This window comes from Seriola lalandi, unplaced genomic scaffold (assembly GCF_002814215.2).
Source record: "Seriola lalandi dorsalis isolate HSWRI2012SDOR001 ecotype SW California unplaced genomic scaffold, Sedor1 jcf7180002055006, whole genome shotgun sequence".
NCBI lineage: Eukaryota > Metazoa > Chordata > Actinopteri > Carangiformes > Carangidae > Seriola > Seriola lalandi.
The window spans coordinates 1,741,529-1,757,472 of NW_019525549.1; the positions used below are offsets into that span (position 1 = coordinate 1,741,529).

The window sequence follows — 15,944 nt, forward strand, 5'->3', positions numbered from 1 at the left end:
ACTGGTTTTATACCTTCATATGCATCTGGTTTTAACGGGTACTGTCGTACACAAGGTCTGTATTCTGTTTTTGATCTTATTTGCACAGGAAGGGCTCCTTTTATCAATCCTACGTCAGTAGATCCTTTTGACCACAATTTATCAGGAATCTGAGCTATCCATTGCTCCTCTTTTTCAGTCAGCAATATTTCTCAGTGTTTTGTTGATTGTTGATTCACTCCCCCAAGTTACAGTTGACGTCTGTATCCAGTCTTTTGCATTCTCTCCCTGTTGCACTATTTTCCCCAAGTCCTTCCAGTCTTGGTCTGTTCTTTTGCACAAAGATATGTGAGGTGGGGTCCACATTTTGAACAAAGTCTGTGTCTCATCCGTCAGTGCTACTGCTGCAACTGATGTGCTGTCTGTATCTGAGTACATGTAGGTCACAGTGATTTTAGCAGGAGTCATTCTGGTCAGTTTAGCTTCATAGTCTTTGTCTGGTCCAGAGAAACGCCGATAACAAAGCGTCACATGCAGATCATCCTCTGCCATCTGATCTTGTGGGCTTTGTATCGCATTTCTTCCCTCTGCCATTAGTGCAGTCGCGGTCTCATGTGGAGGCCTGTTGGGAATGTCAAGGGAATAGTAGTAGTTTGGCTGACCTATCCCCTGCACAACAAAGACGTCACCACTTTGCAAATCTGCCTTTCTTTTGACTACAATCTGTCCTTGAGGTGTGGGAATCAGAGCTAATCCAAGTAACAACAAGCCGTCACGACCTAGAAGATTCACTGGACATTCTGGGAACATCAGAATAGATAACTGACAAGATTGTCCAAGTGGGTCCCTCAACCAGACTGGCTCTGACTCTGGTACTTGGGTTAGCTTTCCACTTGCAGAACGCACATTCACACACTGATTGCTTAGTCTGACGTTAGGTAGAAATTCTCTACATGTGGTCCGACACGCCCCAGTGTCACATAGGAATCTGACTGATTCTCCATTTATCATTAATTCTACTTCTGGTCGAACACTATCAAAAGATAGTAAGTCTTGAAAATTAATGAGAACTTCGTCTGCTGTTGTTTCACTTATTTGTACTGGATCAGCTGTCTGGGGCACAGATTCAGTGTTTTCTGGATCTAGTCATGCTGAGAAGGATTTTTTCTCTGGACAATCTCGAACGAGATGTCCCTCTTTGCCACAACCCCAACAGCCTGACTGACTCCGTCTGTAATCTGCGCGTCCTCCTCTTCCACCTCTCTGTCCTCTACCTCTTCCTCTAAAACCGCGTTTTCCTCTACCACCGTGGTAGAAAACCTCATTCTCTCCCTCTTGATAAAAGGCTCCAATGGCGGACATGCATGGAGGGCATGAATAATATACTCATCTAAGGTTCCTGCAGTGAACGCTATGTAATGTCTCTCAACCCAACCGCGGATAGCATCTTTGGACCCTGAATGGAGGGCGTTTTTTAGTTGTTGGCGGAAAACACCATTTGGCTGTCCATCATCCTCCAAACCATTGTGCATTTTGAAGGCTTTTGTCATTCTGACTGTATAGTCTTCAAAAGACTCCTCATCTCTCTGTCTGACTTTCCCTATTTCTGTATAGTTTGCTCTTCGTCTAAACCTGAGAGTGGCTCTGTCCTCTAGTGCTCGTATCCTGTTTAAAAGCTCAGCAGAATTGTGAGCTAAGGCAGCAGGTGGAACTGCTCCGTCTAACGGACTCCAGTCTCCGCACACGTGATGCCAGTCAGCGTTTAAAGCTACCATCCACACTTGCTGTACTTCCTGTCCATTAAGATGATATGTTCTCCTTATCTGGTCCATTTCCTGGATAAACTGAGTTATATCCTCCTTGTGTGAAACGAGTCCTTCTACTGCTCTTTTAACATCCTCCATGGTCCATGTTCTATACACCAAAATGGTGGGCTCATCCCCCTCATTATTGGGGTTTGCCACTTGGATCATGGGATAAGCTTCAGCACTACTAGTTGACAAGTCAGTGATTGATGGAGCAGAAGCAACCGGGGAAAGCGCCTTTCCCAGAGTCTTTGACCACTCATACTGGTTACCTCCTGCTCTGGTGCTTATTTTATGTGTTTGTGAGTTATTGTGTTGGGGTGTGTTTTCTTGAGGCAGTGTAGGATATATTTTTGGTATTGGTCTTGCTTGTCCTGCAGCTTCAGCCTGTTCTCCCTCATTTGCTTCCTTATTTTCCTCTTTTTTCTTAACTGGCCCTGTCTCATCATCTTCCTTCCTCTGATACATGACTTGTTTATCTTCTCCTTTTTTCTCTGCATGTCCCTGCTTTCCTTTTTTCTCTCCCTTTTTCTCTCCTTCCTCTCTTTTTACTGCCATCTTCCTCCACAAGTCTATGTCACTGTATCCTTCCTTCTCCCCTTTCTTGGGATCATTTTTTGTTTTCATGACTATCTCTGTCTCTAGTATGGCTAGTTTTCGGGTGTTTAGTTGACCCTCAAATCCATATTTTGTTATCCATTTATCTAAGTGTTTTATTTTATTTGGATCCTGTTTCTCAACATATTTCCAATCTTTACATGATAACTGTTCTTTTGGAGTTAGTTTGCTACCTCCCTTTCCCATTTTACTTCTTATTTAGTTTATTCCTTTTATTTATTTTAGCTTATTTATTTATTTATTTATTTATCAATATATATATTTATGTCTTTATTTACTTATTTTTATCTCCCTAGGTACCTTTAACTTAGTTTAGCTTGATTCTCTCCCATTTATTTTATTTGTTTATTTTCAACTTATCCTTATCCTTAACTTGAGCTTTTAGTTGTTTCTTGTGTTTTTTTAAGAATTTGGGTCAGTCCTGTTAACACCTAGGGTGTTCTAAAGACTGGTTTTTCCTTTGTCAGTAGGACAGCACTTCAATTCCCTGTTGTGGTAATTCTCACTTCAACTCTTTCGAGTGGAGAATTCTTGCCTTTGCATCCACAAAAGGTTTGCTGTTTACTTCCCACTGCTTTATATGAGACTAAACACCTAGTGGTATTTTAATCTCCATTCACTCAGTCATTCATTCACAGTTTGTTTTTCCACGGATCTTTACGGGACTCCGCTGCCCATTACTGTTATCACGGAATTTCTCGGACTCCGCCGTCCCTCTTTTACCTGTCAGAGCCCAGGATTCACAGGGTTTGTTACAACGCGCAATGACCCTCAGTCACTCGCTTGTTTTTAACAAAACTGTACTCACCGCTGTTGTCCTTCCCCTCTCGGAATACCGTCAACCATCAGATCCCAGCTGGTGGGCAAACGTCCAGTCCTGGAAAAGGATCTCAAGAGCTCCCACTATGGAGCTCTGCTGTGGCCACAGTCTTTCCTGGAGTTCACCCTCCCGCTGGGAACCTCAGGTCTATTGGTATCCGGCTCGAAGGACCAAGTTAATGTCAGGTTTACACCACCTAAGACATTTAATACTGAAACACAGAAGAGAAAGACAAGGGCGTTATTTCTTACTCGCGAGGAGAACGGACAGAGATTTGCTCAGTTACAATCTCCAAACACGCTCTGAGCAAACTCCACCGTCTCCTCTCTTTTTATTATCACACAAGGCATTCCAAACATTCTTCCAGCAGCAAGACATTGTTTATTTTAAAGAACTGAAGGTCATACCAAGTGTAACATAAAGGGTGTCAAAGGTAATACAAAGGATAACATAATACAATGAGTGAATATAATCAATGAACATAATGAATGAATATGATGTGTGAATATGATATGGGGGTGATTGTGATACATGGTACAAATGTTTAATTCATGGTATAGAAGTAGAACAGACTGATTTCAGTCTGTTCTGTGCAGCGATCGTGCCAGCCTGTGGTCCTCTCCACCATCTGCATCCTGTTAAACAACTCATCACAAAAACAACTACATATATGGTTAGGGCAGTAAATCAGAGCGTGTTCATGTTAAGGGCAAGGTACAGACTAACTACATATATGATCTGAACAGCAAGGCAGGATAGATGGTTATGTATTATCAAATATGAGATAATTATATATACAATTATTCCAACACTTTGAAATAATTTCAGATCAGATAAAGAAGCTATGATCAATTAAATCTTTTTATCAGACATTATAAACATAGATCTTGGGGCCTTTCTGTGTGGAGTTTCCATGTTCTCCTCATTTCGTTTTGAATTTCCTCCCACAGTTCACAGACATGCAGGTATGGTGGCTTTACTGACAGAGATGCCTGCTTTAAAAAAACCTGCTCCACATCGGCCACTACATGAATCAGCATGTAAACTCTGGACACGTCCGAGAAGAAGTGGTTATGAATGCTTCATATTAATTAGCTTGGTTAGCTAGGTTCATGAACACACTCTCTCTTCCTTTTAAATAGCCTGTTGATTCCCTCCTCCTGGTGTGGCTGAAACTGAGATTTTTTACATTAACTATTGGTTCAGTAAAATTCCAAAAAATAAAACCATGTATATTCTTTCACTTTACTTTAACCAAATTATGTCAAGAGTGACACATAAATTTGTACATATATTGAAACTAACACAGAAATATAATCCTGCTAATTGTGTCACAAACTTGCTGACTCAGGAGATCCTTTGTTCCCACTGCCATAAGGCTGTACAACACCTCAGCCAAAGGAAGTGAACTAATCTAATTATTATTGTTTATTTATTATCAACTGTTATTATTATTATTATTATCATTATTATTATTATCAACAATGAGCTAATGGACACATGAATTTCCCCTAAGGGATGAAATATCTATCTATCTGTCTATCTATCTATCTATCTATCTATCTATCTATCTATCTATCTACCTATCTATCTATCTATCTATCTGTCTATCTATCTATCTATCTATCTATCTATCTATCTATCTATCTATCTATCTATCTATCTACACAGCCTCCTCCAAGCCTACACCGCAGTTTTCAGGGAGGCGTGACTGTGGCTCCTATCCAGAGTTCATGTATAGGTCATCGCTCTTTCCACCTACATGGAACAAACTACACTTGTTAACACTTAAATAACACACATACATAAACACACACATAAATCATTTATAAGCTGTTATAACACATCTGATAAATAGAGCAACAATGGCCTATTGCTTGCCAAATGGTGAGCCCACATGTATCTGTACTGTTCTCCATCATCAGCATTTGTACCTGCTGCTTCTTCACATGTTTGTTAAGTTACTAGTAATTAACCACCGTCAGCATCTTAATGGTCAGAAAGTTTCATTTGGCTGATCAAATTATGGCAGATTACACGATCATATCACATGACCAGATTCATCCTCTGAGGCCTCGGCAGTGTTGTTTACCTTGACCTGCTCTCAGCAGCCGTCCTCATTCTGATCACAGCTGTTGATCAGATATTAACATGCAGATGCTTTCTGCTGGTTGCTCTCTTCTTCAGGACTGTAACACTCAGGTAGAACACAGGTGGTGACCTTCCTTTACCTGGTGAACGGCTCACCCATTCTTTGTCCCACTGTCCACATCTCTGTGATTATCCTTCCATCCATCTTCATGTTTCTTCATCTCAATTTAAAATCATTTATTTATCACTTACAAACATTTATAAACACATCATCATTTATTAATGAGTTACTATAAGGCCCCTTATAAATGGTATCAAATCATTAGTAAGAATAATGAGTAGTAAGCATTAACTTGATCATGCCAAATGGTGAGCTCGCATGAATGTATGAAAACTGTTATAACTTGTTTATAATTGTTTATTTATCATTTATAGGAATAAGAATTAATAACTCAATTATAAACCATTTATAAATCCTTAATAAGGGCAGTCGGACCAACATTTCTACTACAAAATTAATGAAGTGCTAAAGATACCCAGGAGACTGAAACCTGCTGATATGATCTACTGTTCTTCCTTTGTAGGCAGGCAAGTTCAACATGATCCCCACACTCATCAACATGGTGGCAGCCTTCACATCAGTGGGAGTGGTGAGTTGTGCTGGTATACCTGACACAACCAGTATAAAATTATTTATAATTATTAATGATTATTCTTATGCAGGGTACTGTGCTGTGTGACATCATACTTTTGAACTTCCTGAAAGGAGCGGAGCAGTACAAGGCCAAGAAATTTGAAGAGGTAAGATATACAGCGGAGAGTTCAATGCACCGCAGCTTAAGAAAACATACCCAAAAGACACAACACAAACGTGCTGCAAATACATGCCGTCTTCATAACTTCAAAAGTCACAAACCAGTATATACCAGCCAGTTCATCACTTTCTTGTGTCCCCTGGAGACACTTCCTTTGTCATCTGTACTATTTGCAGCATGTTTCTGCATGAGGTTGTATTGTGTGTATTTGCAGTGCGATTCTTTAGTTGCAGTGTGTTGAGGTCTCAGAGTCACCGTAAAAAATACCTGGTTCTTAAGATAACTAAGTGTTGATCATCACCAATATGTGGTTTGTCAAAACTTAAAGCTGCATTAATTTGCTTTTTAAATTTTTTTTGCAGACCAAGCTATGAACAGAACATTGACAAATTATCACCTTTTAAAGCTGATATGATAAACTTGTTAGCAAACAGTTGTCCTCTCATCCAGAGCCAGAAAACCAACACAATGAGCTAAAAGAGACTAAAAGGTGATATAGAGCAGAGAGGGGCAGGAGAGTTGGTTGATAACTCTCTGCTGGTTTGTCTCCTGCCATGTTACATTTTGGGTTTGGGTGCCCTATTAAAGCAGTTATTTGTTAGTTTTGCTATCACTACATAACCAACGTTAGCATAAGCAGCTGTGTACTTAGTACATAGTCTAGAAGAAATGTTGTGAGTTCAGCATCAAACTTCATTCAGACTTGCCAACAGCTGTCTCCAGAGGTGGACAGCAATGCCAATTTTACCTCTTGTCTCAAACACATCCTTTCTTCTGCTGAAGTTAGCATGCTAACCAGTGAACCCCAGCCTAACAATTCACTGTAGCATCTGATCTGCTCCCAAAACGTATCGCTGTGAGGGAGTATTATAACTTCTTGTATTGTAAACAAGCTTCCTACATCAAAAACTGAAATGCTAAAACCTGCAGTTCCTGTAATGACCACTACATCATCTTTATTTACAGTCTATGATCAAGACAACAATGGCAGAAGAGCTTGTCAAGAGACAATCGCCACCACCCACTTCTGGCAGGAAACAATGTTCAGCTAAAGAGAAAACTTAGAAATCGCTCTTTTAAGTCTGTACTTAATAATGCCCCCTTTTGGCAATTAAGTCTTTCTATTCATACAGTAACTCAAACTTAAATCTAATGTATGTGTTTAGTTAGGGTTAGGAGGTTTTGACAGATGACAATACCATATTGTGTTAACATACTAAAGAGCAATACATCTCTCTGTCTGTCCCTCTCTCTCTCGTACTGTAGGTGTCGGACAGTCCACTGGAATCCCAAAGCAACGGGTTTTACCGCTCCCAGCTGTCACTCAGACATCACGAGACCATCATGAGGTCCAATGACTCAGGTGCTTTTTCTATTGAGCATTACAGCTAAATTGAGAGGGCGGGAGGAACAGCCTGTGGCCAGTGGTTGGGTTTCTCTCAAAATGTCAGAGTTCTCAGTTTGATCAATTTCACTTATTCAGGCCTTTCTTTATATAACACAGTTACCTCAGTGTTACCCAGGTTCATGTCAGTGTCCAAATACATCTGAAGAACCTTGAGCTGTTGCCCTCAAATATTTCAAAGCAGCTAGTGACAAGCATAAAATAAATATATTAAAAATAGATAAGTGAATGAATAAAATAGGAAAGCAGAGTGTCCTAGCATGGTGATGCTTTGGCTCAGGTTTTTCTAAGGAAGTAAAGGTTTTAGTCTTTAAAAAACGAAGTAAACTTAATATTTATATATTTAATGTTTGATCTCCCTTTGCTTCTTTTCCACCTTGTATTGAAACTGCTATATTGAAGCCTGTGTGACACAAAACCTCAAATAAATACAACATCTGGCATGAGCAGGGTTCACATGCTTGGTCCTCTTTAAAGCTCTATTGTGGTTTTCATTCAGATGGATTTACGCTGTATAATGGAGCTATTGTGGTTTGATTTGATGATAACAAGCGGGATAAAGCCCCATAATATGATTGTGTATCTGTATGTGTGCATGGATATGTATCAGGGACAAAACAGTTGAAATAACAGGAAATCCTTTTAAAAGGTGTTGCTTTGTGCTGAGGGGTGAACTGGCAGGACTAACAATGGCATCAGGATTTCAGCTTTAAAGGCTGTGCACATCCATGCAGATGTTTTCACTTACTCAGCTCAATAGACTGCTGCTCACCAGCAGACAGCACACATCGACGTCAGAGAGACGTTTGACTCGTACAACTCTAATGTCAGACAGATGTTACATTTTGTTGCAAATGAAAATCAGGTTCACGTCAAAACCCAAAGTCGGCTAATTGAAATTATGACGTTCAGGAGACACGTCCATTCTAAGAAACGAACTGCAAAATTCAGAAACAAATCAGACTTAAAAACATATCTAAAAATACAAAACAAAGACAAGAAGCGAAACATGCTGCAAATGAAACAACATGCTGCAAGTACAGAAACAACAACAAATACACATGAACCTCCAAAACTAATGCAGCAGAAAAAACGCTGCATATGAGACAACACAACAGAAGAGCTCCAGGCCACCAGGGGGAGCTCTGAAGGAACACTTTGTGCTCAAGCTTGAGCTTTGACACAAGAGGCCAGACCTACGACCTAGTACCAAACGAGAGAGTGTGAGGGAAGAAAGAAGAGGGGATATAAAAAGGTTTGTGTTCTTTTTTACATTTGGTCGTAGTTTTTATAATATTATAAAAGAGCAAAAGATAATGTAGCAAGTGTTAGCCTTAGCTTATATACAGTCTATAGGTGTTCTACGTATAGCTCCCCCTAGAGGCCTGGAGCTCTGACACGTTTGTGTGTTATGTTTTTTAATTTTTTCATTGTTTGTTTATTTTTTTAGTTATAGTTTTAACTTCCTGCAGCAGGTTATTTTTTCATTTGCAGCTTGTTTATCCTGATGGAAGAGTTTTGGGCTTTTGCAGCATGGGACATTTGGAAGATGGTGGATTCTTGTTACTTAATTTCAAAATATCAATGTCAGCTGTCGTCAGTATTCTGTTGTCGTAGATGTGCTGACATTGAATTTTGGTCACCTGATATCACAACTAATCTGCAGGACAGGTTGACGTTGATGTGCCATATGTGGAGCCAAAGTTCTTACACTAATGAAAATGCTGAGGGTGTAAATTGTCTGATAAAACAGAGATAAGGTCTGGCCACTCAGCAGCTGTGTTCTCCCTGTGATAGCTGCTTGGAGCTAATGTGTTTGATCAAATCTGATAGTGATAATCATACTACGTTGTAGTTATTGTTAATTTGGGTTTTCTTGGTTTATTGAATTTTTTTGTTTCTCAGTGTTGCAGTGTTGTCAGTTTTTGGTTGTAGTCTTTAATTGTGAATAAAATCCCTTATTTCTTCTGCATCTGTTTCCTGTGGATGTTTTTGTTTTGCCCAGTTATCTTGTTTTATTCATTGTTACTTCCCTAAATCCCTGGACTCTTACAGGGAACGTAACAATAGACATTTTTCATTTATGTCATGGACCAAAGTGGACCCTCACAGACATTTTGGTTCAGACTGAAATATCTCAACAAATATTGCATGGATGTATAAAGAGGATGTATCCTAATGACTTTGGGGATTTACCTCTTGTACTAACAGTAGGTTCCCATCTTTGGTTTTTATTCAAATATCTCAACAACTATTTGGTAGAAATATTCATGTTCTCTTCAGGGTCACTTATATCCTTGTTGATCCCTCAACATTTCCTCGAGCACCATAATCAGTCAATATATTAATTAGACCATCAGTTAATGACTGGATTCTGACTTTCTCATCGTCCTCAGGTGTAGTTCCTGTTGAGTGCTAATTACTAGCACACTAACATTCTAAACTAAGAACTGTTAGCATTTATCTTAAAGCACCACTGAGAACTGCTGAAACTGCTAGTATGACTGTAGACCCTGAGGTGGGCTGATTTTAACATAACCTGTGCTGGTCAGCGATTTTCACCCCCACCTAAGTGATAATTACAGCCACACTGACTTCCTGTTTTTCTGTGAACTGGCTGTTCATCCTGTCATTTAAATCCCGTCCCTTGTCTTTTGTATGTCCTTCTACTTTTGTTTCTTTTAGGTCAGTATGATATTTGTCTCGTGTGAAAAAGCAATAAAACATTTTTTTTGCTCTTCTGAGGGATGCAAAAATGATAACACCAACAAATAGAGTGCTGCAGGGATGATTTATTTCTGTAGGTCAAAACTGAAGTTAGCTTCATTTTGGTTCCCTCCACAAACAGCCAATAGGATGTTCACATTGTTTGAAGCCTAAATACAATCAGCAGAAATTATTCAGTGTTTAGTCATGGACACAAAACAGGAGCTGGGTGTAAACAACAGAGACATAAATAAAAACATAGAACATATGACCTGATCAAACAGAGTGTATTATAAAAACATGTAAAAATAGATAAGCAACAGATGTAGAGAAGCCTTTCTGAAGAAGCCTGTTTGGGGATAACTTCCTCCGGTTAGCTCTAACAAAACACATGATTTCCTTTGTAATAAGTTGTAGGAGAAAGTGCATGTAGGGCTTTAAAAGTATTAAGTAACATTTTAAAAAGCAGCTAACTGGTAGTCATTGCAGTGTTGCAAGTGTAGGAAGGATAAGCTAAGCTTAGAGTCAAATACAACACCTAAAGCCTCAGATTTGGACTCATTGAGCTGGAAGAGTTCCAGCATTTAATGTCAGAGAGAGAAGCCATAACTTTGGAGAAAGTTTTCACTACCAGTCAGCGGAACATAATGCTGGGTATCGTCTATGTTAAAAGCTGGGAGGGAGGGATATAGGACATGAATAGAACACCACATGAGGCTGGGGACGAGGAGACCCATTACAACTGTGCTGTGCTGGACTCAAAAATTAATGCGTGAAATCAACACACTTTTCTAAAATTGTAGATAAAGTTTGAGATAACTTTGAGATTGGGCTAAAATTGTTGAAAACAAAAGGGTCAGTGTGGGTTTCTTCAGGAAAGGTTGAAATATTGTGTGTTTAAAGGCAGTTGACACAGAACCAGTGGACAGCGAGCAACTGATAAAAGACAAAAGTCTTAAATACTTCTTGTGTGTCTAAAAGACAAGTAGATGAATTGAAGTGGGAGATTAACTCCTCAAGGAATAAAATTTGGTTAAACTGCTATAAAATGGCAGAAGATTCAGTGTAGCTGAAGAGCTTTTCAGTCACAGGTGTGATATGGAGCCTGATATATTTTATTTATGAAATGATGGAGAAACTATTCACATATGTCATTGGATGCTGGTTAGGAGGAGTGTTGATCACTGAGTTTATTGCTTGGGGTTGTGACTGCTACTCGTTATTAAATTTGAGAAATATAAATATAAATAACTGGCTTCTTTCACTGCCTGGCAGTAGCAGAGATCACCTGTCCTACAATGCCTCTTTAAATCCCATGTGTAGTCATTAAGCCGGGTTAGTGCATTATCACACCAGTCAGACACATTATCAGGTGCCTTGTTGGCACATTGCTATGTTGAGGCAGTGGAAAGTAATTGACCAACAAAAACCTTAGGCTCTACTTGAACAGTCCAAAGTGCATTAGGGGAATACAGTATCTGTATCACCTTTGCTATTTTAACAGCGAAGAAATCGGTCACAGCTCCAAGTGCCTGGTTCAAAAGGGTTGGACTTTTCCTCTTAATTAATCATGGGGGTTTTTTGGTTGTAACATGCAATAAACCAAAGTATTCTCTCCCCTTCCCTTTAAAAGCCAGGCGCGCTTGCACCTTGGTGGATTGTTATTATAATGGTGCAGTGTCTAGCTACTGTTTGTGGTGGGTTGATGACATTTTGTGACTGTGTCACATGCAGGCAGCAGCCCCGAGGGGCAAAGAAGGACTGAGTGAATCATTGTTCTGTGCACAGGTCTACAGAGAAGGAACGGCACAAATCACAACGTTAGACATGTGTTTATATGTTTAATATGTTTATCAAGTTATTGTGTAGTATGTTCCATGTAGTTTGTTCTGCTCCCTAGGCAAAGAGCTATGACCTATACATGAACTCTGGATAGAAGCCAGAAAGTGCTGCATAGGCTCGGAGGAGGCTGTGTAGACTGAGTTAGCACATTTGTGGCCCAATTAGCAATACGATTAGTTTTAAGTTTTGGAGTTTTACTAAACCAGTAGTTAATGTACAAAATATGAACATCAAAGGCTCCTTGAGGTGCCAGGCAATGGCTGCGAGAAAGCCCCACTGTGAGTAGCTCTTTGATTAACAGTTTGATTGACAGTGATTAATGACGTTTCAGTTTCTAACCCTAACCACACCAGGAGGAGGGAATCAACAGGGTGTATAAGGAGAAGAGAGTTTCACTCTAATCCAGTGTCTGTGTTCATGAACCCAGCCTGGGTTTTGCTGTATTTGCATATTACAGGAAAATCTCAAGGATTGCTCTTGGCTCTGTCTGCTGTTGTCTTTATTTCTTCAGTTTTTGAGTATTTGCTTAAATGTTATATATTTTTGGAAAGTAGTTAAAAGTTAAAGTGTTGAGGTGACTCCACTCCACTGGCCCATCTGAAGAAGATCCTCAACAAAGTGTAAATACATTTTCTGTTCATTATAAAACTGCACAAAATTTAGCCCAGGTATGCCCATGACATGACAACATTATACAACACACAACATGCCACGCAGAGTGCTCCGATCTCCTGAGGCTGTGTTGTAATGTTCCACTGACTTATCCAAACATCTGAAGCACATTTTGAGCACACAGAAAAAGTGAAATTGTGTCGGTCTGAAACTAGCAAAGACGTTTGCATTGCCCTTTGCACACTTTGTATGGTGCAAGGTGTATATTCTGTCCTGGATAATACGTGAGCTGTATCGTAGACAGATAGCTAACAACAAAAGACCCCGTAGGCTTTATTCCAGGTTGAAAGCTGTTTACTGAAATCTTCGGAGACCTTTCGTATTTTTTTTAAAACTGCAACAGAATGAAATACACAGAATGTACAATTGAAATAAATACATGCAACAACACTGGTCACACTTTCTTTCCCTTTTCAGGTTACAGATCAAGTAAGTAACACAATATTAACAAAGCAAACACATCTTTTATAAGTATCCTTTCACGGTTACGTAACAGCATAAACACAGTAAATGTCAGTGGTTCACACAAACATATAATACAACGTAAATGAGGCTTGCTAATGAGTTGAATATGCTATGCTATTAGCTACGATATTGTTAACATTAGCATCGTAAGAATTTTTTACAAACCAAAGATATAAAAAAGGTTTTCTACTTCAATGCGCTTTAACAACCTTAAACTTAACTTAAATGTGCTAGATTCAGCCATACTTACTGATGGATCTACTCCAAGGCTTTACACCTATAAAAGGTCTGACTTGTGAAGTGACCTGCAGAGATGTGTATAAGAGACAGCCACTGGCCCATCTGAAGAAGATCCTCAACAAAGTGTAAATACATTTTCTGTTCATTATGAAACTGCACAAAATTTAGCCCAGGTATGCCCATGACATGACAACATTATACAACACACAACATGCCACGCAGAGTGCTCCGATCTCCTGAGGCTGTGTTGTAATGTTCCACTGACTTATCCAAACATCTGAAGCACATTTTGAGCACACAGAAAAAGTGAAATTGTGTCGGTCTGAAACTAGCAAAGACGCTTGCATTGCCCTTTGCACACTTTGTATGGTGCAAGGTGTAAGATACACCCCAGAGACCTAAAGATGCTTTCCCAAAATGTTAATAACCTGTTACTTTTTTATTTCATGAATTATGGTGAAAATAATAATAAGAAAAAAGATTTTACATCATTAGCATGTGCAGTCGCTACTTTGTAATGCAATGACTGCAGTGACCCCTGCTGTCGTGCTGACATCACGATTAGGGTTAGTTCATATACAATTGATTTTCCTTTTCCCACAGTTCTAAAAGTGTTTTCTCTTCAATCAATATCCCAATTTCAACAGCAGAAGACATTTTCTTTTGTGCTCCATTACTATCCAGACATCAAAACATCATGCTTTTTATCTGCACTTGATACAAATCAAACTTAGGGCAGCACCCCTGGGGTTATCAGCAATAGATTTCATCAATGTGTTTAGACATTAAGATGGTGTCAAACTTCCTCAAACCAAACAAAGCTGTTAGCATTACCGAAGATTCCACATACAAATTTAAGCTATTGCTGTTTTGTTCCATGTCTTTCAAAGTGACAGGTTATTTCTGCAGGTAAAAAGCCAGACATGCAAATGTTTTCTTCAGAGCAGCTAATACATTCCTTACAATGTTGGTTGTGTTTTTGGTTTTGGAGGGACCAAAAGAGCCATGACAGAGACAGGGCCCAATTACAATCAATCACATAAACGTTTGTCACTGTGATTTAACACTCATTTCTTCAATGGCAAACAATGGACAAATCAATTTAATAAAAAAATTTTTAAAGTTCTGTAGCAAAGCTATTGATTTCACATTTAGGCTGTTTTGCAGTGTGTAGCTGCCCTCAGCCTCAGGCAACAAGGTCTCTAAATTTATAATCCTTCTCAAGCTCTCAGATCTTCTCCTTCCAGGCTTTTAAATACACACAATTTTACACACAAGAAAACATGCATCACAGCTTTTATCTTAACTGTGCTCCAAAGGTATGGAAAACCTGCCAACAGCTGTGAGAGATGCTCATTGAACAGTTGAACAGAAAACCTATTGAAAACATGCATCACAGCTTTTATCTTAACTGTGCTCCAAAGGTATGGAAAACCTGCCAACAGCTGTGAGAGATGCTCATTGAACAGTTGAACAGAAAACCTATTTATTTAACTTGGCTTTTAATTAATTCACTCATATTTTACTATTCTTACTGGTTTCTGTTTTTGTTTTTATTTATGTATTTAATTATGTAATTATCATTCTATTGTCTAATTTCATCATCCTTCTGTTTGCTCTTATTTTATTGTACTATGTCATTTTTTATTGTAAAGCACCTTGAGCTACATCTCTTGTATGAAAAGTGTTCTATAAATAAAGTTTAGCATTATTATTTTTGAGGTATGAGGGGTGAAAGTATAACAAAAAGTTTGTTTGAAATCACTTAATTTTTCATTCAATATCAATTTTTACCGCTCACTTTGTCCATTAAAATTTATTTATATCTCCTCCATTTTTTATCAATTAAGTTCTGTCACTTACCATGGTCCCTATTTTCAACAAGGTCTCCATCTTTTTCAGTCCATACACCTTCTTTGTTATTGCAACACATTTTACACTAACTAGAAATCCTTAACATTTTATTTTCTTACACTTTAGTTTTCTAAAATAAATGAATGAATGAATGAATGAATGAATGAATAAATAAAACTTCCTGGTAGGAGTTTCCATGTTGAAGTTTAATTTTACTTTAAATGCATTATATGACGCATTATTTTCTCCATATTTTGGTAAGTCTGGAGTCTTTCCCACCTGAATCAGCCTGTGGAGGAGGCGGAGATTAGCCGCTGCTATCCCGCTGTCTGAGACACTAAACACGGCCTGAGCTCGGCCATACAGCAGCTGGAGGACAGCTCTGACTTTCTCTGTGGGTGAGTCGTCTGTCATTAGATTAAAACTACAGGACTGATGTGGATTCAGTGTGGCGGGCTGAGGGGATTTTACTCCTTATCGCTGATCAATGCTGAGAATGTCATGTTATTTTTTTACTGAGTCTTGATTTATTATTTATTTCACGTTGTTGGATAAAATATTCAGGTCCAGATTCCCAGTTGTAGGTTGCAGATTAAAAACACATGGTTAACACATAAAACAGACGATTAAAG

The 15,944-nt window shown here is 38.9% G+C and overlaps 1 protein-coding gene across 1 annotated transcript in view; it reads left to right on the forward strand.

Annotated features, from left to right (window-relative positions):
- p2rx3b (purinergic receptor P2X, ligand-gated ion channel, 3b) overlaps positions 1 to 9,503 on the forward strand; it is a 32,345-nt gene extending 22,842 nt beyond the window's left edge. The window contains exons 10-12 of the mRNA XM_023397237.2: positions 5,898 to 5,963; positions 6,037 to 6,114; positions 7,395 to 9,503. Coding sequence (XP_023253005.1) covers positions 5,898 to 5,963; positions 6,037 to 6,114; positions 7,395 to 7,520 — 270 coding nt within the window. The 3' untranslated portion in view covers positions 7,521 to 9,503. The remainder of the gene's footprint in view (positions 1 to 5,897; positions 5,964 to 6,036; positions 6,115 to 7,394) is intronic.
- Positions 9,504 to 15,944: the final 6,441 nt, after the last annotated feature.